The sequence below is a fragment of the Hirundo rustica genome, chromosome 22, assembly GCF_015227805.2.
Source record: "Hirundo rustica isolate bHirRus1 chromosome 22, bHirRus1.pri.v3, whole genome shotgun sequence".
In the NCBI taxonomy this organism is placed as follows: Eukaryota; Metazoa; Chordata; class Aves; order Passeriformes; family Hirundinidae; genus Hirundo; species Hirundo rustica.
In genome coordinates, this window is record NC_053471.1 from 7,143,257 (window position 1) to 7,163,613 (window position 20,357).

Consider the following 20,357-nt stretch of genomic DNA (forward strand, 5'->3'; position numbering starts at 1 on the left):
CAGTTCAGGAATTGCTGAAATGGAGATTGGCAGACAGCACAGGAACTTACCCAAGGTTGCAGGCAGATAAAGCCTTTCTTTCGTTGCCATGGTTTATTCCTAACAGGCAGCAGCTTGACTCTTACAGATTTAATTCCTCGGCATTCAGCTGCTGAGCCTGTCACACTGAGCTCTCTGAGCTTTTGGTGGAAGGGTGGGATGGATCATGGAGAAACAAAACTCAGATTCCTGTCACCATTCTCCCTCCAACTGTTGTTCCCAGTTTTAAGCTCTGGCATAAACTCTTTGCACTGCTGTGTGGTTGCACTTTTTGCCCCCAAATCCCCCTGATTCTATGCCTCTTCTTCCCATGGCGCAATTAAAAACACCCACAGCAGCATGCAAAGTTGGCTCTATTTCATATCCTCGCCCTGCAATCCTACTGCCAGTCATCTTCAGGACTTCTGAAAACTCACTTGGGTGTCTGAACATTTTTATTTCTCAAAATCAATGTTAAATTTTGTGCTGCGCACACTGATTTTTATATTCGTTTTTGGCCATATATATTTCTGCTAAGACAGCTACTTAGTCACTAGTTGAATATCTGTATAAGGTAAAATATAACGTTCGCTTTAAGGTACCTTTTCTGCAAATCACGCAGTAAGACGCGGCAGTTCCGTAAAACAACCGAGTATTGCGGCAATGGCGGCTCTGCCGGCGGCGCGGCCGCGCGTCCCCTCACAGCGCCGGGGCGGGGCCTGACATGGCGGCGGCGCGGGACACGGCGGGGGCGGGCGCTCGTGAGGGCAGCAATGGCGGCAGGCGGCGAGGAGCGGCAGATGCTCACACAGGTACCCGGAGCACTCGGGGTCCGAGGCCGTGAGCGGCCGTCGTCGGCTTCGGTGGTTTGGGGCGAGGCCGGTGTGTGACTGCCTGCCTTGGTCCCTGCAGAGGCTGAAGGCGGCGGTTCACTACACAGTCGGCTGCCTGTGCCAGGAGGTGGAGGAGGACAAGGACGTGCAGTTCAGCAAACAGAGCATCGCAGCCATCTCGGAGATCACCTTCCGGCAGTGCGGTACAGCTGGCTTGCCTGGATTTGCCTGGAGTTGCCTCATGTTATCTGGGTTGCCGCAGCACTCCGTGTCTTTGTGAGCCATCGCTGGCGGCACAGGGCTTCAGAAATAATAGCATCGAACTAGGCGTTCTCTTGCATTTTATATATATATATATATATATATATATATATGTATATAATAACAAGAAGTACTAGTTCAACTTTTCAGACCTGAAAAAAGCATTTAGATGTATGAGGGAATATTGTGTGGCTACCTGCTCGTGTACGAGTGGTGCCTATTAACCAGCTATGGTCACTTCCCATCATTGACTTAGATGCCTTGTGTATTGTGTATCCCTTCCCACTCAGTGTTTTAAAATATATGACATCTTTATGTTTTCTCTAGAAATCTTTGCAAAAGACCTCGAAATGTTTGCAAGGTATGCACTGATTGTTACAAAGGCTTTCCTTTTTATTTTTTGTGGTAGTTCCTAGATAATCTTTAAAACACATCTTGTAATTCAAGCTTTAAAGGGCTTGGTTGGCTGCTTGAACAGTGTCTATGAAGTTACGAAACAGAAATTCCTTGTATGTACTTTTTGATCTTGGCCTCTTTTGGTCAGTGTTGGCAAAAATGTTAAGGCATGTTTTTTTGGTTTTATGCAGGCATGCAAAACGAACCACAGTCACTACAGAAGATGTGAAGCTTTTGGCTAGAAGAAGCAATTCCTTGGTGAGATACACTGTATTTTCTGTCTCACAACATTCTTAAACCAGTTAATTCCTAAAAGCATTTGAATGAAGGTTATACATAGTGAAGCAACAGTTGCATAAGCAATTTGACTGTCTTAGGTAGACAGGCACAATCCAGTGATTTTTAAATTTTCATCTTATTTTGCTTCATGCCACTCTGCTTCACTGTGGTGAGGTGTAAGACATCTGATTGCAGTTCAAGCAGCAGTGCTCTTGTTGCACCAGGGCTGCTGAAGTTCCAAGTTCAAAAGTGCAGTAAGCAGACACAGCATCACTTTGCTTTTTCCTGATGCTGTGTTTCTTTGTTGTAGCCTAAGGTCCTGACCTTAGCTTGAGTCTGCCTCGAGGTGCTGAGTCTCCCAACCTTAATACAGGGATCACAGAATCATTGTATTCCCTTCTGTGCTGATCTATATGATGTTCAGTGGATAAAATTCACTAATCTGTTAAAGACATGCCTGTATGTGGATTCATGAAAAATGCTTCCAATACTAATTTTACTTTTATGTAAGGGAATTTTTTCTTTCCATATATGATTTGAAATACACAACAGGAACTTGCCTGAGAAGGCAAAGTAAATATTTTTTGGAGTCTGTCATGTTTCTTGTAATAAGAATATTCCCTGTTAATTTCTCTTCAGTATTTCTTTCTAATGTCATGTGAATGAACAAAGTTTCTCAGTAGAGGACTGATTAGCTTATTGTTCCCAGCTGAAATACATCACTCAGAAGAGTGAAGAGCTTGCATCGAGTCACATAGAGCAGAAGGAGAAGAAGAAAAAGAAGTCTAGTGTAGCTAAGGGAGAGAGAACTCCTGGGGAACAAGAAGCAGCTGTGACTGAAAATGAAGATTCCAACATGGTGTGATTTATTTTTTGAGTAATATTTCAGGTTATTTTCTCTTACTATCCCAGTGAAACCAGAATTAGCCTATCCATCTTGCAGGTTAGCTCCAGTCATGAATCTTTAGGTCTTCAGGTGAATGCGATTGGATTTTTATTGTTCCAAAAATGAAAAGTCAGAAGCTTCAGTAAGCTTACAGCCAACATGCCTTAATTGCTCACAAAAGGTAGCTGTTATTAAAATACTTTAAATAAAGACTTTGAAACAGACCATTCTCACTGAATCATAACTCAGTATGTGCAATAGCCTTCATTCTGCTACTTTATTTCTCTAGTAACTCTTTGGCTTTTTCCTTGCTTCCAGTTTTGCTATTTTTGCTCAGACATTTTGAATATTTTGTTTTTTATAAGCCATATTTCTCGCTCATTGTCTTGACACTTAAATGTGTTTTGTGTTGATTCACACCTGTGGCACTGCTGGGGTACAGTTGTCACTGCCAGTAATTCCCATTTTCAGGTGGCACTGTGAGCAGGCAGGTATCCTCACTGCCCTCTGCTAGGCTGGCAGAGCCTTACCCCAGTGCAAAGGAATTGTCCAAAGAATGAAAATAATTAGTCACAGAAAGCAGATTTCTAGGGGTAGCACAGCCATCCATCAATTGCAGAAAGGCTGGGACATAAAAAGCTTGTACTGAGTACCTGTTCAAAACACCAAGAAATCTTTTTACCTGCTCTGGCTTATAATGTTACTATCTGAAAATGTACATGGTCAGAAGCAAAACAGGAAAAGGTTGCCTGCAAGCTTCTCCCCTAAGTCCAGTCAATTTCCATCTGGGTAGCTTCACCTGAAGGTAGCCTGAGTAGTTTTGTTTATCAGCTTCAAGTCACTAACTGTTTAGAATATTTATTAGTTGCACTGTCTGTCTGAATTTGACTATACCATAATTAAGCTGGACTGTTGCATGCAACAGGTTCACCCAAATGCCTGCTGTAGGAATACTTACCCTGGGCCATTTAAGGCTGTGTTAGATCAGAGGATTTAGCATGCTGCTACAAAATACATCTGTACCTACTAAAACTTTCTCAGAAGTTTAATTTCACTTGTCAGATTTTTTTCATATACATCTCCTGTTCTCACACGAGAAGAGCAGATTGTGCCAGGTGATAGTTCAGGTGCAGTCGCCATGATGAACACACATTTTGCCTAAACTTTTTGGCTAAGTTAAAGACAGTACTTCTGTGTTCAATTTCTTCATCCTCTTTCCTTGAGGTAATACTGTATTTATCAGCCCATTCTTTAATTATAGCAGATACTAGAAATATCAAAATTAGTCCAACAGTAAGATAAAAAGGTTTTACTGATATTAGAAAAAAAGACTCTTAACAAATTTTTTAAAAAGCCAGTTAATACAAAAGCATCATGATGCTCCACTAATGATTAGGAGAATAACACAGCAGGCCAAATGCAAGTGTTCTGTCACATAGCCTTATAAAGCAGTTATTTCCATATTTGCTGTGTTTTACATGATAGTTCTTACACAACATCCAAGAGGCAAGGGTTTCTTATTGAAAAAAACAAGAAGGACTTTGAATTTACTTTAACTGATTAAATCCGCATGAGAATTCAAGTTCCTAGATCCCAGGCTGGAGCTTAAAGCCAGGCAGCAGCTGCCCAGTCCCTCTGCCCTGATCACTAACTGTGCCTCAAAGTGTCTTCCAGAGATCCTCCATCTTTTTTACACTGAAAACGGTGGGAGAGCAAAGTGAGCAAACTGCCTGGGGCTTCAGGAGCTGTATGCACCATTGTCAGATGGAAGCTGCTGGCTACCAACCAGGTATTGAAAGCTGAACACTTACATGCTGTGCTTAGCAATACCATTGTTCCAGCATTCTGCAGAAAGTCAAAATGCCTTTGCTTACACAATTCACATCACAGAGGAGCTTAAGCCTCAGGACAATGACCAGATTTTAGTTGTTCTGTAGCCAGACCACAGTATGACCAGCAAACTATGGCTCCCAGGATGTGTCTTTGCTTGTATTGATTCTAGCACAAAAGCAAGAACTAAACTGCAAACAGCAATGCAGTCTTATTTTTTGCGTTTTGCACTGGGCCAGTCCCCCCCGGGACGTGTTTTCTTGCCCTTGGATGTGCTTCGTAGGGAATGCAGAGTCTGCACTTGTTTAAAGCGCTTGGAGAGCTCCTGATCACAGGCTTCCTGCAGAGCTCCAGCTTTCTGCTTGTCCCATCCCAGAGCCGAGGCCAGGGCTGCTGCGTCTTCCTTCAACACCAGCTGCAGTAAGACAGATTGTGAACAGTCTTTTCTACTGACTCCCTGCCCACTAACCCTCTGCTGACACTAACAACAGCAGGAACGAGGCACCAAAGTTTAGTACTGGCACTTCGGAACTGGACAGGTTCCCAGCTTTCATCACCTGTCCTGTGGGCTAGTGGATTTCCAATAAACTGTCAACTCAGTGCTTGAAGCTGTGTTCAAGTGTTCAAAGGAAAAGAAAGCAGTTACTTAGTTTCTACAGCAGGGAAGAGTAAGAGTAGCAAGTTCACAGCTTGAAAGAACACTTTCCTAAATGGTTACAGTTTAGCTAGACTTTCCAATCTATATTTACAGTGTTTTCCAAAAGAAGGAGGTTTTTATTTTGATTTGGGATGTATAAAAGAAACATAGCTAGATGCATAAGCATACAAAAAACCCCAAAAAACCTTGCTGGTAGCACAGCTGGCTGATTTGACTGAGACCAAACCCAAAATTATTTTGTGGCTTTTCAGAGGACGGAGTGTCGAACAATGTCAGCTGGCTATTACAGAGGAGCTCCAAGCCAGAGGTAGTGTTACTGAGGAAGAGAAATCAATTAAATTTCAGCACTTTGAAACAGATCAACTGACATCAGAGCCTCCAGAAGTGAGGACAGCTTCCCCTACAGCCTCTCTTTCAGAGGGAGAGATTCGCCAGAATATGATTGTGTCATTCTCACCCACCTCTAGATCCTGGCTGTCCAAGCAGAGCTCTGGAGCAGGTTTCTCTTTCAGAGCAGCAAGGACCTGGTCTCTGAGTGCTGTTGTGGCTGAAGTATCTGTGCTGCTGGTACCTGTGTCAACCACATCCATCGCCTTCCTTGATGCAGCCTCAGGTTCTGAAAAGAGCAGACTCAGTACAGTTCCTGACAAACACGGGACAGGAAAAGTGGCCTAGACTGCTTTGACAGTTGTGAGATCAATAAAATATACATCCAATCTAGGTGCATCCTGGAATTTAAGAAATCCATAATGTTAAGGAGGACTGCAGGATCTAAGCTTTTCCCCCAGTATTCTGCTTTCAGGCTTTGTGAGAAATGTGACACAGCAGCGAGAGGGCTCTCTGGTCAAAGGATTCTTACATTATATACACTACACCTGCTCTTGCAACAACCCCATTTAACAGCAGCTGACCAAATTACTCACTATACTTTATTTATTCTACTCAGCTAGGAGTTGAAAAATTCCTTCTCTAGCACACAAATGCTCCCTACCTGCAACTTTGCTTAAGATACTGTCTTCAGTTTTCAGGGCCTCTAGGTAGAGTTGTAGGAGCTGCCTTGACTGACGCTCTTCTTCTCGTCTGTCCAGCACCTGCTGCAGGGTGTCCTGCAGCACTTGGATTTTGGTTTCACTTTGGGCAAGTTCTTCTGCCAGGTCTGAGCGTGGCACATCAATAAGCACCTTAAAACATTGAGAGGGCTCCTGGGTAACTCATTTCATGGGACTTATTGCAGTACAAACAGAATGTATGAACACTCCTGAAACCAAGCGTGTTCCACAGGTTTCTTGCCCTAGCAAGCCCCCTGAGTTCTGAGAGGCTGTAGTGGCATGCCACCAGGCAGCATTTATTACTAAAAGACAAAGGGCATCCAAGAAGGTGTGGAATCATGTGCAATTTTAACAGAAATCTTGAAAACTAATGACAAAGTACTACTTCTTCACAGTGCATGGAAATATTCAAAGAAAAGGCAGTAGCCTGGAACCTGGGAAGCTGGACATTGGAGAGGGCAAGAAGAGACAGTTATTGCCATGCCTCACCACAGACAAGGTGTTAAGCAGTCAGAAACATGAATCAATCAGCACTGGAAAGTGACAGCAGTACTTCAAACCCCTCTGGAGCAGACAGACCTGGCCTGCTGCTCAGCCTCCCCTCTGGACAAGTTACATAGGTGTCTGGCTTCAAGGAACACACCGACCTCAGTTGCCATTTGGCCAAATCTCAACTTTTTGCTCTCCCACTGCCAGAACTGGAACAACCCACTGTGAGGGATGGTTGGGGATTAAGAGCATCCTTGGACACTCGAATGTTTCCCTTGAAAGAGAAGTTTGGCACCAAGAGCCCAGAGCAGTAGCTGAATTAAGCCTGAGCTCTAGTTTATTGAGTCTGTTCTCTACCGAAATAAACAGATGATGGGCAGATGCAAGGAAGGACAGGGATGGTGGTTTTCCCCACTGTACCTGGAGGTCTTCTTCAGACATCAGGATGATATTGGACAGGTCATCCTTCAGCTGCCTGGCCAGTTGCTTCCACTTCTCAGCAGCACTGTCCACTTCATCCACAGACTCCGAGAGCCAGGATGTTCCACTGTCTGACACAAGAGCCACCAGTTTCATGGTCATTCCTGATCACCTGACACTGCCTAATGTCACTAGATGTATTCCAAACACACCTCCCCTTCCACGCTTCCTCACTCACAGCATACCTAAGCTTTTGCTGGACCATTTCTCATCCTTGGCCAGTGCCACAAACTTGGTGTTAGATGGCAAACACAAGAAGTAATCTTCATCATCCACAATGGTCCCATCTTCTGCCAGTACCAAGGTGATGGGTTCCTGGGCCTTGTCAATAGCTAGAACACCACAAGCTGCAAAACAGAAAAAATACTTAACAAAACAATAAAAGTGACATAGCACTGCCTTTTTATTACCCCCAGCACAAAGGACAGGCAACTCTCAGTAACTGAGGCTGGAGACCAGGACCTGTCTCCTCAAAGTGCTGCACATTAGCCGAGGCTCTCAGCAGGTTCCAGCGAGCCCCACATCGTGTGTCACATCGTGTGTCACAGCGGCTCCCACAGCGGCTCCCACAGCGGCTCCCCCCACAGCGGCTCCCACAGCGGCCGCCGCTCACCTTTGTCGCGAAGCTCTCGAAGGCAGGACGCGGCCACGCCGTGCTGCTCCGGCTCGTCCCGCCGCCGCACCACGCACCGTTTCAGCCGCGCGGCCATCCACTGAGGCTCGGCAGTGCCCCAGGGGGCTTTTCCGGGCGGGGAAGGCGCTGCTGCCGCGGGATCGGCCCGGCCCGGCTGAGGCCGGGCACTCACGGCACCGGCGATGCCCCCGCGGGATGCATCGCCGATCCGGCGTTCGACTCGCTGTGCCTACGGCGCGGCGCGGCGGCTGGGGCGTTCCATCCGCCGGTCGGGGATGGATTAGCCGCTCCTGGGAAGATGGCGGCCGCGGAGAGAGCGGAGCAGCCGGGGCAGGTGAGGGGGTCGGGCCGGGCCGGGCTCCTGGGGGCTCCGGACCCACCCCTGTGCACCGGGGGCTCGGTGCTGCACCTGGGCTCCGTGCCGTGTGCGGGCAGGGGCGGTGCGGGGCTGGCTGGAGGGTGTGCAGGCCGGGCCCAGGGCACAGGCGTGTTGGCATTGAGGGTTCGTGTATGAAACTCATCAAGCACTTGAATAGGGGAAGAATAAATACAAACGCGGCCAGAGAGAAAGGAGACTGTGCAGCTGGGTTATAAAACTCGGTGGAGCCCTGTGCAGGGTGAGAGTTGGACTCGATGATCCTTGCGAGTCCCTTCCAAATCAGATTATTCTGTTATTCTGTGTCTAGTTATACAGAAATAATCGTCTCCGCCTTGCAAATGCGAGGGACGGAAGGAGATCCTTGAGCCAAGAGCATGAAAGGGCAAAGCTGAATAGGGAGAGCAAAAGAGAAATTAAGTTCACTGCTGTGAGTGCTCAAGAAATACTAAAAGCTTGAGATATTTTTAAACGGGGACATGATATGAATGGGGCAACCAGAGGAAAAAACAGAAGCATGATGGAGTTGTATATAGTATATGTTCTTATTTTCTTGAAGGCTTCCTCCAGGCTGGATTCTGTGATTTTGTAGTGTAGGTGTGATGTATGCGTATAGAGTGTAGGCTTCCTCTCACTCACACTGTCCTGTTCATGGTCGAGTCACTTGTATTTCACTGCAAGCTCAACCCACCTCAGATTCTGTGACCTCCCGGAGCTCTCTCATCTCACCACTATCCCAGACAGGTTCCTGAGTGTGTGGTGCTAATGGGATTTGGTAAAGTCCTTTCAGTGCCCCCAGGGTCCCACTGCAGCAGCAGCAGGTTGCTGTGAGCAACTGGTAAGGAAACAGAGCAGCCTGCCAGTGACACATTGTTATGTGCAATTACTCAAATCTGTCCAGGCTTGGCAAAATCACTATGAACCTCTCTGTTGATGCCTTTTTTTTAGACTGAGGAGGCTGAATTTGTAGGGAAGGCTATTGAACTAAACTGAAATAGAAATCAATTAAATGCAAGCAGTACTCTTGGCTATCCAACACAGATCTGGGTTGTGAAAGGCCGAGTTACCCAACTCACAGGAGGCAGGGCAGCTTTGCATCACCCAGATGTTTTCGTCAGCCCCCGAGGTGCAGGTGTTACAGTCCATCCCTCACTTCAAGGGAATGCTTCCAGAATGAGGAAACCTGGAACAATCTGTGACTGGTCCATAAGGCACCTTGGCAGTCTACAGGGCTGGCAGTTTCTGAGACAGAAATCTGGTTAATTGGCAAATATGGTCACCTGAAAAACATTCAGGTTCCTTTGAGTTTGAATATTGTATTTTTCCACTGCACACTTAAACTCCTCTCATTTATTTATGTTGCTTTACCTCAAAATAAGGTCTGATATTTGGAAATGGGAAAGTCTTGGTTTTTAACAGGCTTCATAAATGTAGCCAGAGAACATTCTGGATTTTAAAGGTAAAGATGAAGAATCAGGTTCTGTCCCATTGCATGTGCTGGATCCTCAGGCCAGAATGAGTTACCACACCCCTTCTGGTGTCTGCCCTTTGTCAGGTGTATGAGGAGCCTCCAGCCTGGCTCCAGGACAGGGCACTGGTGATGGGGCTCCAGGCGGGCAGGACACTGGTCAGGGGGCTCCAGGACAGGGCACTGGTGATGGGGCTCCAGGCGGGCAGGACACTGGTCAGGGGGCTCCAGGACAGGGCACTGGTGATGGGGCTCCAGGCAGGCAGGACACTGGTCAGGGGGCTCCAGGACAGGGCACTGGTGATGGGGCTCCAGGCGCGCAGGGCACTGGTCAGGGGGCTCCAGGCGGGCAGGGCACTGGTCAGGGGGCTCCAGGCAGGCAGGGCACTGGTCAGGGGACTCCAGGACAGGGCACTGGTCAGGGGGCTCCAGGACAGGGCACTGGTCAGGGGGCTCCAGGCGCGCAGGGCACTGGTGATGGGGCTCCAGGCGGGCAGGGCACTGGTGATGGGGCTCCAGGCAGGCAGGGCACTGGTCAGGGGGCTCCAGGACAGGGCACTGGTGATGGGGCTCCAGGCGGGCAGGGCACTGGTCAGGGGGCTCCAGGACAGGGCACTGGTCAGGGGGCTCCAGGACAGGACACTGGTCAGGGGACTCCAGGCAGGCAGGGCACTGGTCAGGGGGCTCCAGGTGGGCAGGGCACTGGTGATGGGGCTCCAGGCGGGCAGGGCACTGGTGATGGGGCTCCAGGCGGGCAGAGCACTGATCAGGGGGCTCCAGGTGGGCAGGGCACTGGTGATGGGGCTCCAGGTGGGCAGGGCACTGACCCTGTGCCCTGACACACCCCGGGCGCTGCTCTGTGCCACAGGAGCCTCCTCCTTCCCCTCATGTGCCCGTCAGGGGCTGCGGGGGCCACTCCTGCTGCCCCAGCAGGCACAGCCAGGCTGGGGACTGGTGTCCCCATCTTGTAGAAGGTGTCCCAGCCCATGGCAGGGGGTTGGAATGAGATGATCTTTAAGGACCCTTCAACCCAAACCATTCTGTGGTTCTGTAACTGTTTATCATCTCCTACAAGTTTCACTCTGATGCATATTCCTCAGCCAGAACTCTGAGAAATGTTCAGTGCTCTCAGATTCTGGGGGCTTGGACGGAATTTGAGAGAGTCTTATGGCTTTGCCTGGAAAAGGGGAATGTGATTGAAGGATATATAGTACAGTGGGTGACTTTTCAAGGGGGTGGTTTCAGAATTAAACAAACCAATGAAAATATCTTAACAAGTCTCACAGAACGTAAACACGTACACAACCATTGCAGTTTAGACAATATTGTCAATGCTTGTAGAAAGTTGTCTCCATTGCACTCTAAACGTTTAGAGAATTTAATAAAAATATTTGCTTTCTGCCGCTGGTGATGTTTGTTTATTTATTGCCAAGCTTTCAATATGAGGCTGTGAGTAGTGGCACTGCCTCACTTAACATGTTTATGTTTGGGCCTCTCATGTTTTCTATTACAAATCAAGTTAATTTAGATGCTGAAAAGGGAGTGTCAGATGTCTTATGGCTTATTATCTGTTTTTCTTAGTTTAATTTTCTCATTCTCATGAATTAATACATTGCCTCAAGCAGTGTGGGGAGAGGGGAGTACTGCAGCTCAGATGAAATCATTTACGTAGATAGAATTATGTTCTAAAGGCAATAAATATTTCTACCAGAGATTTTAAAATACTTTGTTTTGTTTAGAAATCATGTTCCTCGGGCCTTTAGCAATGTCTTTACTAAAAATAAGCAAAAGAAAAGATCCTGTTTCTCTGTTACTGTTTTTTTATAGTATAAGAAAGAGAAGAGCAAGATGATGGTGTAGCCTATGAACAGGATAACCAATTTCAGATTTGTCTTGGCTGTCAGTGTTTCTTTAATGCTAAGTACTTTGCTCTGGGAATTTCCTGAGGATATTAATTCAGTGGTGGGTCCTTCCTTCCTCCCACCCAGAGGTTATGGCAAGTGAACCCAGAGAATCCCTGCCCACCTGTGAGGTCTGGCTGGGTCCTGGTGATCATCCTTTCCTGGAAGCAAATGAGTTGCACTGTTATTGAGTTTCTTGCACCCTCTTGTGGTAAATAGTTATTTTATATTTTTGTGTATTTTTCAAATGGGAAAAATAAATATTGATACTTTGAATGTGAGGTATATGCATAAAAATGAGGAATGAAATTGGAGGACAGAACTTCATCTCTTAATTATGTGCGGGAAGCAAGGATGGTCCTGGTACTGCTGGCAGTTTTTGAGGTTTAGGTAAATCATTACTGGATCCTGGAAATGGGAGAAGTATTTAAAAATTTGCATTTGGGTGGCCACTACTGTCGTGCCATCTTCAGGAGTCTTGCTGGCTCTCACTGCTGACTCCCTAGAATCAGTTCTGCAGATTCTGTTAATTCCCTTGTTTTAAGTGGGGAATTAATACTTTTTTCTGTGGTTCTGACTTTTTTGTCTTCAGTCCTCCAGAGAACTTCTGCTGATAGCACAGGCAAATGTGCCTGCCTAAATGCTGTTCACAGGAGCCTTCCAGATGGGTGTTTCTAGCGGCGTCCATCGGGTGGCAATGTGACCTCACTCTTTTTCTGCTTCACAGGCTGGCTCCTGCCCTGCGACTGAGAATGCCGTGTCTCGGGAGCCGCTGGTAAGTTCCTCGAGAGGCCGCAGAGAATTTCTTGTTGATAACATATGAGTTGTTCTCTTTGCCGCATAATTTTTCAGCCTTTGTTTTGCTTTTCTGAGGAGCTGGTGCTTTGTGGAAAAGGTGTAAACTGCCGCAGGTGGCCATGCTGTTCACATCTCTGAATTCTGTGAGCCTGGTGTTAGGCCTGGGTCACCTGGGCATGGCCTGTCCCGAGCGTGTGCTCTTGTTCAGAGCTTCTTTAGGAAGGAGTTTGAAGAAAGCCCTGTGCAGTGGATTCGTAGTGCTGTACTCTTACAAAACCCCCTCTACTGCTCAGAAACCTCATTCAAGGTGTCTTTATATTCAGAGGCACTCAGAGTGAGCTTAGAAATGTTTGTCAGCTGGCAGTGCATGTAATCCAATGTTTTTACTCTAGAAGCATTTTGGAAACGGCCCTGGGATTTTTTGTGTATGAGGATAACTAAGAGAACCCTGTTTTGTTTGCTCTTTTATGTCGATGCAGAGTGGGAAGTGAGCCACTACTCCTGGAGCTGCAGTATGTGGTTTTTTACAACCTTAGGTTTTTTTTCCCTTCCTTCCTCTTCAGTCTTCTATTAGTCAGCCAAAACCTTGACAAAATTCTTAGCCAGTGCTTTCATCCTAAATATAAAAATCTCTAAATTTCTTCTGCCGCTTTCATTTGTTGATCATAGCTGTTTGCAGGGAGAAGACTCAAGTACTTATGGCACTGGCTACCTCAAAGTATTTTTACCTAGTGACTCTGACCTAGAGAATCCAGGAGATGATTTTTAAAAGAGAGAGATGTGAGTAAAGACTGTGAGCTGACAAAAGTCAATATAATGCATCTCATGAAAGGGCTGTTTGTGAACTCTGTTGCAGTGGCAGTCTCTCTTTCTAGTGACATTGTGTCATTCCTTAACTGCATGGACATCTGTACCTGAGATTACCTGAAGTTGTTATCGACACCATGTGCTTTGTGGTGGATTTGGTGGTTTGTTTTTGGAGGAGTTGGTTTTCCCTCCCTTAGAAATGTCAGGGCAGGCAGAAGATCATCACAGCCTGTGCTGGTCTGCTTCTCAAGGCTGATTCTAACATTACCTTGGATATAATTAATTTCCTATTGTATATGTGACTGCAGAATTGCTCAGAGGAAGCGTATAGTAGTTGTATATCTTTCTGTTTGGGTGGATATTCTTACTTCATAAAATTATTTATACACTTAAAGAACTCCAACATAAACTTTACTTCCACGATGGTGAGTCCAGCATGGGAGCTAATTAGAGCCCTCTGAAAGGTGGAGGTTTCCTTCTTATTATTTAATTAACTTTTTAAAAATAAGAAACTCTTATGGTCTTTGTCACATTTGTTTAGGAGTTCACTTTTGTTTAGGAGTCGTTACTGCTTCCATCTGCTCCTCTGTAGATGCCTTATTAAACAAGCAGTTCGGGTCTGTGAGCCAGATGACCTGACTTCCACCATCCTGCTGTGGCTTCCCTGTGGCCAGGATCGTGCATGCTGCCTTCCACACATGCAGGAGATCCTGGCCCATAAACCAGACTCAGGGCACATGGGGCCGTGTCATAAAAGCGTTTACGGAAACACCAGAGAGCCGTGGCGCAAATCCAGCCCTGGCTCTGCGGGGGGCTGTGTGCTCGGGGGAATCGTCCTGGACTTCACATTTGGTGCTAAGTAGTGGAAGAGTTCAGAGGAGGGAGGAAAGAGTCTCATGACCAAATTCTGCTCTGCACTCCCTCGTTCTTTTTGATTTTATTGGTGAGTGGAAGGATTCAGTGCTTCACAGGACAGACCTGTTTGGATCACACCAGTACGCAAGAATGAGAAAGTAAGAGAATTAGAACACCTTGCATTGTCTCAGCAGAAGTTGTTACAGTCTCAAGCTGGTTTTGTATTGGATTTGTGGTTCTAATGGACACCGTCCTGCAAGGTGCTAAATGCAGCACCTTGCCTTGTGCACGGGGACACTGTCTTCTGCCTACCCTGTACCCCTGCCTACAGCCTGCTGCTTTCAACAGGAACCCAGGAGAAGCCAGGAGTCCTAGTTGTTTGCACACGGACTTCAGCATTCTGCAAGATCCTGTAGCAGACCCAGTCTGATACATCATATTGTTTCCTGCATTTGGGTCTTCCAGGGTGCCTTGCAAAGGTTTATGGCCTTGCTGAGGCCTTCAGAATGCAGACCTACAAACTCATGTCGCAATCCAAACTGCTCTTTCTCCCACCTGCTTTTGATATTTTGAGCCACCAAAGTGGACATAACCGACTCCACATCCATGCCATTGATCCCTTGAGTTATCCAGTGTCCTTATGAGAAACTGTCCCAGGTGAAATCCCCTCCCCAGCAGGAGGTCAGTGTGTTAGAGCAGTGACAGTGGCGGGTGTGTGGGAGGGCTGGGGACAGCCATAATTCCTCAGCAGAGCGGACACTCATTTCCCTGGCTGTCGGTCGTGGCCCATTAAAATCTGCCGTGTAGCTCCATAGTGGGAAGTGTAACCTTGTGTTCACAGAGTGTCAGCATCTCGCTCTGCTGCTGTTTACAGCCGCGTTTGTCATCGTCAGTGCAGGATCAGCTTCTCCTTGAGTCCAGCTTATCAGTGAACACTGCTGCATCCCCTGCTGCTTGGAGCAGCCACCTCTGATAAGCCTCTGAACACTTGTGGAATTGGAATAGGTTTGTCTTTTTACAGCCACTCAAAGCTAAGTCCTGGGATGTGCAAAGGATATAACTACAGAGGACAAACTCTCTTTCATTGAGGTTAAACCAATAGAAAATCCCCTTTACATCAGGAATCTTGGCCTAATATCTCTCCAGAATGTATTTAAATCATCTGTTTAGCTTGTTCTCTTTCTCACTAACGGAGTCTCGTAGCTTTTTAATCATCCCATGCTGCTTTTGAGGTGTTTACAAGACCTTGAATGTTTTTGCTGTTGGCCTTTGCATTCTGCCCAATCTGCTGCAGCCTAAATTACAGCTCTGAAAGTTGTGCCTGTAAGAGCCTCCAACAGGAACCTGGGCTGTAGGGAGAACCTAAGGAATGAGAGTTGTCAGTGAGGCATTTCCACATGCTGCTTGTTTGTTTGGGGTTTTTTTCTGTCACAAAACATACTCACTTCCTAGCTGCTGCTTGGTATCTGGAAGAAGTACTAGTTGTAAATATGAAAGTACTGGTTGTAAATGTAAAACACTCTCTTGGTTGCTCACTAAGTTACAAAATTCCTGGATCACAATTCTTTGGCAGATTATTTAAATTTTCTTCTTTTATTTTTAGTATGTTCTGTTTCTTGCTGCAGATGAGAGCGGTTAACACTGAAATGTGGACATTTTATTCCTTTTTTACAGGCTGTTGAAAGGTGCAAGTTAACAAGAATTACTGCTGCCTCTATAGCAATTAGTGTAGAGTTTGTTGGAATGTGCTGGAGCCCTTGTGGCTTTTCCCCACCCTTTGTTAAATTGATTTTCAAATATTTAAGGGTCAGGGTAATGGCCAGAACACTTTTAACTCCCCTTTTTGTGCAAACATCACAGGGTACACTGCAGTGAGTGACAGACAGTAGAATTATTAAATCCTTTCTGGTTTGTTGTCTCATTTTACACCTTATCTTTTCTGTTAAGCTTCCTCTTAAGTAGAGTGTGAGTACAGAAAATTTCATTTAGGTTTCTGAGAAAGGAGCTTTGCAATTGAGATTTTACTTTTAGCTTGAACTGGTGTAATTAGAAGTTGGTGGAGACTGATTCTAACAAATACTGTTATCATTACCATTTGAACAAAACCATGAGTGGGAATGAGGAGCAGCTACAGATTTCTGTCACAAGAATTGAGAGAGCTTGTCGGGGTTCATGTTAGTTGTGAGTACTCAGGGTCTGCTTCTTTATAAACAAATCATTGGGCAAATTGCGAATCCATGACCTTCTTCTTATGAAGGGGAAGATACTCTTTCTACCCTGTCAAACCCTACAGAAAATAAGATACATGAGAATTTTTTTAAGTTGTTTGCCTGAAATCACTGCTTGAAATGGAATCAAGAATGGTGTTTTCACTGAAAATCACATTGTTTTCTGGAACACATTCTTTAGCAAAGGATACCTTGTAATATCCTTATCCTCTCTTTTACATTTCAAAGGTCTTAATCTAGAGTTGTAGATGGTGTTTTTTATTCAGGTTTGTTGTTTTTTTTTTTTTTAAGAAGAACTCTTTTTCCCAGAAATTATGTGAGGGACTGGAGTGTTCTGGAGGGACACTCCCCATCACATTTGTATTCCGTTTTCCCACCCTTTATTGTTTAAGACAAGATATAGACCCGTTTGCTGTACGAATTTTCCATCTGCCACAATGGGTTTGTTCCTAGTGGTGGCGTACACTGAAGGATTCTCTAAAAGTAAATCTATCCAGAGGGGATTTCCAGACAGCCAGAGTCAGTAGGCAACTAACTTAGAGCCTCCAAGGAAACATTAGTCAGGGTAATTTACAACTGTCAGCAGGAGAGGGAGAGACCTCAGCTCCACCTGTGATGATGCTGCAGTTGGTTTTGGGAGGTCCTGCAGCTGCTGCTCTGGCATCCCAGTGTTGGCCAATAATTCCACCAGGCTGTGAAGGGCAGTTCCTGTGCAGATTTTGGGTTTATTGGGCCACAAGCAGGGAGCCAGAGGTGTGTTACTGCCACGCACAATAACCTTCGGTTTGCTGCAAAGAGAGCTCTGTGATTTACTAAGCAGAGCTCTCTTGTGTTTGACCTTCTGATAAGTTCAAGATTATTGAGTTTTGCCTGTTTTTCTCTTTCTTCTGGGTGTTCATTGGCTTCTTTCATTGTTCATGCAAAGTGCACTCGCCTAATCTGTTGATTCCTTTTACTCTGTTGATTTAGACAAATATATTTATGTGTGTGCCAAGCATAGATGCAGATTGACTCACTGAGCGTAGTTAAAGAAACACTGTTATACCAGGTTAAACTGCTCATTTGAGGTCAGCGGAAAAGTTGGGAATTCCTTTAAATCTCAGTTTTAAAAGAGGGTAGACTGTAATGGTTTGGGATATATCATGTATTACAGCATTATATATTAATTTATGAGAATTAGAAACTTGGAGTAGTCACAGGCCAAAGCAGGTTTAAGACCAATCAGCCTGTACAAGGTGTACTGGTGGCCCTGGCTGTCCCCAAGAGCTGACAGGTTAAATGACACTTCAGAGTGGTGGATGAGGCAGCGCAACCAGGACAGGGACAGTCTTTGGCACTGACAGGGGCATGAGTTAGTAGTTGATAATCTTTTCTATGCACTTGTGAAGAGGAGAGCTCTGAAAGCAATTCCTACTTGCTTTTCAGATGAACCAATATCACTGGTCAGAAGACTTTTAAAATGGTTTTAAAATAGTTGCAATACTCCAAGTTGATCTTTACAAACACAAAAGGAAATTAAAGTACAGGGAGTTAGGTTAGAGTCTTCTGTAAGATTAGGTATGATTTGTCTTCCAGAGATCCTGTGTTTCTCACTGAAGGTAAAATGGAAGTTTACAGTGCTTTGAGACACTGGAAAAATACACTGATACACAGTTAGGAAGTACGTAACACTTGATATCTTCTCCTTGAAAAAACCAAATATTTTATGTTCATGTGATGTTTTCAGGGTCTGCAGGTGCTACATCTACAAACAGCATTTTACAGCTCATGTCCTGCTTTGCACAGCTGGCAGGAGGATTGGGAGCACTTTGCTGTGTGCTGTTGGCATGGGGGCACAGCAGAGACCACCTGCACTGGTAATGGTAATGGTATCAAGGTGGGATAAAGGCATCATTCCTTCTCCAGATGTGGGAGCTTTGCTATGTGCTGAGCAGCTTGTAGAGGGCAGCAATTGCCCACAGTTCTCTGTGCTTGGGGAGAGGAGGGACCAGCTGAAGAACTTCACCAGAGTGACTGACTGCCTTTTTAGCTTCTTGAAATAACTTTATGCAGGAACTTGTCCTTTGGAGTGCCTCTTGACTCCACTGTGTTAAATTCCTACTCTGAAAAATGCTGCTAGAGATTTTTAATTCCTCTCCTGCCTAGAACACCACTGGAGAGTTGGACTCCTTTTGCCTAGGCACTGCCTGGCATTGTTACTGCAATCAAAAAGAGTCTAGTGACAGCCTGGGATCCATATACAATTAGAGCTGCCTACTCTGGGATAACTTCCCTCATTTCTTGCCTTCCTCCTTCCTTCTTGGCCTTCATCTCCTACTTTTACCTGGGATATCATGCCATTTGGAAACATTTGCCATGTCTGTGGCATCTTTGTTGTGCCTCAGATAATGTTCATCACATTAAAAGTCAGGTAGCAGGGGCACAAAAGGTAGAATACTCAAGAACCTGAAAGAACTTTCTCCATAGCACTCAGGAATACATTATTCAGATTCTTCTGATGCCAGCACCTTCAAAACCAAGATCTGCCAAACCAGAAAGTTGAGAGTTGGTATAAATCTTGGATTTGGAGTCCCTGACCATCCTGCGTTAGAAGGAATTTTCACTGCTTTTCGCATTTCTTGTATTTCTCCGTATGTCACTTACATTTCAAATCCTTCCAAACAGCCTAACAATCTTCGAGGTTTTTTATTTGTTTTTGTTTTGTGTGCACATTTACACAGCACCTCTCTCTGTTACAATGTACAAACTGTGCCCTCTTCCCAGCTGTGACCCTGTAACACACTATGACATGCGTGAGTGTGGAAAAATAACAAAGAAAATATGCATGGCTTTTTAGTAAAATGATTTTACAGCTGGAGAGAAGCAAGAGAGGACACTACAATATGTGCCACTTCTTTACATTACCTGCTTCATCTTCTGGTTAGAGCAGAATTTTCCTCTGCTGTCAGTGTTCTGGTGTTTTGTCAAGCATCTGAATGGCCTGAATGATGGTATTCCTTGGAATACAGATCAACAGTAGAGGACATCTTGCTGGAATGGAGATTCCCAGCTATACAGTGAGAATTTCCTGTGTCTTCCAGCTTGCTTCTGTTTGTTTTGTGTGCGATCCTAAGTGTTTCCTTTCCTCCTTAAGCATCTGCCCCCTTCAGATGTTTGCAGACAGTTATCACATCATTTCTCCTTCCCCCCACCCCCATACTGGTCTCTTAGCCAAGCTCTACATATTTAGCTCATTTAATCTTTCCTCATAAGTCAAGCTCATAATTGACAGCTCTGACACAGGGAGTTGCATTGGTTGCACATGCTGCCAACAGGATATAAATGCTTTCTGTGCAGTGATCGAGAATTACAGACAAGACTGAGATGAGCCTGCCCCTGGCCCTCCAACACCAGATTTTTGAAAATCCCTTTCTCAACTCAGGTTGCTACAATTCCATAAAGATGGACTTAGTTTCCAGTCTAATGGTCAGCTGCCAAACCCCCGACCTGGTAGGCCTCAAAGTAGCGGTGTCAGGTCCCTTGGGAAATTCAGTACTGGAGCCCCATGGGATTCCAGTCTCAATTCTTAGGGAGGTGGTGCTGCATCCAGGCTTCCCCTGCCAGGCATGCAGGTGCCTCAGGCTGCTGGAGGCCATTCCTTGTGGGAAGGCAGAGCTGAGCTCCCTGAAGGGAATGGGTCCCTGTGTGTGCCAAGAGGAAGCTCAGGTGGCACCGACCCCGTTGGCACGGCTGTGAGTGGGTTCAGAGGTCTTGCTTGTACTTGCAGGAGCTGGGAATGCAGAAAGGTGTTGCACTGCAAGAGGAGGTAGCTGCTGTGTCCATGCATTGGCACACACAGATCGGTTTCCAGCTAAACATATTTGGAGGTTGCCTTATGTGACTTGTCTCCTCAGGTTTTTTGCATTCTCCTGAAGATGATGGGTGAGCTAAGGAAAGTTGGGGAACTGGTAAATGAACTGCCTGGCTTCTAATGTGCGTTGTGTGAGGCTTCAGATGCTGCAGCTTCCCCAGCGGGGCTGGTTCACAAACGTTACATGTATTATTGCCAAGCATGCAGCATAAAGAGAACATTTATGAAAGGGAATATCAGAGGAAACATTATAGCAGGGAC

General features: G+C 45.7%; 3 protein-coding genes across 4 annotated transcripts in view; 2 read left to right on the plus strand and 1 right to left on the minus strand.

Annotated features, from left to right (window-relative positions):
- Window positions 1–721: 721 nt before the first annotated feature.
- Window positions 722–2,897, plus strand: CENPS (centromere protein S). The gene is made up of 5 exons (XM_040084566.1): window positions 722–830; window positions 931–1,054; window positions 1,440–1,473; window positions 1,700–1,766; window positions 2,515–2,897. The coding sequence occupies exons 1-5, from the start codon at window positions 792–794 to the stop codon at window positions 2,650–2,652; spliced, it is 402 nt and encodes a 133-aa protein (XP_039940500.1). The 5' UTR covers window positions 722–791; the 3' UTR covers window positions 2,653–2,897.
- Window positions 2,898–3,966: 1,069 nt separating this feature from the next.
- On the minus strand, window positions 3,967–8,010 carry DFFA (DNA fragmentation factor subunit alpha). Of its 2 annotated transcripts, none has more exons than XM_040084564.2 (6): window positions 7,793–8,009; window positions 7,365–7,526; window positions 7,120–7,250; window positions 6,153–6,342; window positions 5,623–5,777; window positions 3,967–4,918 (listed from the first exon to the last, which is right to left on the minus strand). In XM_040084564.2, exons 1-6 carry the CDS (start codon window positions 7,887–7,889, stop codon window positions 4,715–4,717), a joined length of 939 nt encoding a protein of 312 aa, XP_039940498.1. In that variant the 5' UTR covers window positions 7,890–8,009; the 3' UTR covers window positions 3,967–4,714. The 2 variants fall into 2 exon arrangements, with proteins under 2 accessions (XP_039940498.1, XP_039940499.1); XM_040084565.2 differs by lacking the exon at window positions 3,967–4,918 and adding an exon at window positions 4,949–5,477 and having other exon boundaries at window positions 7,793–8,010.
- Window positions 8,011–12,198: 4,188 nt separating this feature from the next.
- The window catches only part of PEX14 (peroxisomal biogenesis factor 14), a 65,901-nt gene continuing 57,742 nt past the window's right edge, over window positions 12,199–20,357 (plus strand). The window contains exons 1-2 of the mRNA XM_040084885.2: window positions 12,199–12,226; window positions 12,310–12,333. Of these exons, the coding sequence (XP_039940819.1) occupies window positions 12,199–12,226; window positions 12,310–12,333 (52 nt within the window). The remainder of the gene's footprint in view (window positions 12,227–12,309; window positions 12,334–20,357) is intronic.

Excerpts from the sequence above, each read along its gene's own strand:
- CENPS (XM_040084566.1), top strand. The coding sequence starts at position 792 with ATGGCGGCAGGCGGCGAGGAGCGGCAGATGCTCACACAG. Across the intron at positions 831-930 it reads AGCGGCAGATGCTCACACAG|AGGCTGAAGGCGGCGGTTCA; the intron begins GTACCCGGAGCA and ends TGGTCCCTGCAG. Across the intron at positions 1,767-2,514 it reads CTAGAAGAAGCAATTCCTTG|AAGAGTGAAGAGCTTGCATC; the intron begins GTGAGATACACT and ends TACATCACTCAG.
- DFFA (XM_040084564.2), bottom strand. The coding sequence starts at position 7,889 with ATGGCCGCGCGGCTGAAACGGTGCGTGGTGCGGCGGCGGGACGAGCCG. Across the intron at positions 7,527-7,792 it reads TCGAGAGCTTCGCGACAAAG|CTTGTGGTGTTCTAGCTATT; the intron begins GTGAGCGGCGGC and ends TCTGTTTTGCAG. Across the intron at positions 6,343-7,119 it reads TGTCTGAAGAAGACCTCCAG|GTGCTTATTGATGTGCCACG; the intron begins GTACAGTGGGGA and ends CAATGTTTTAAG.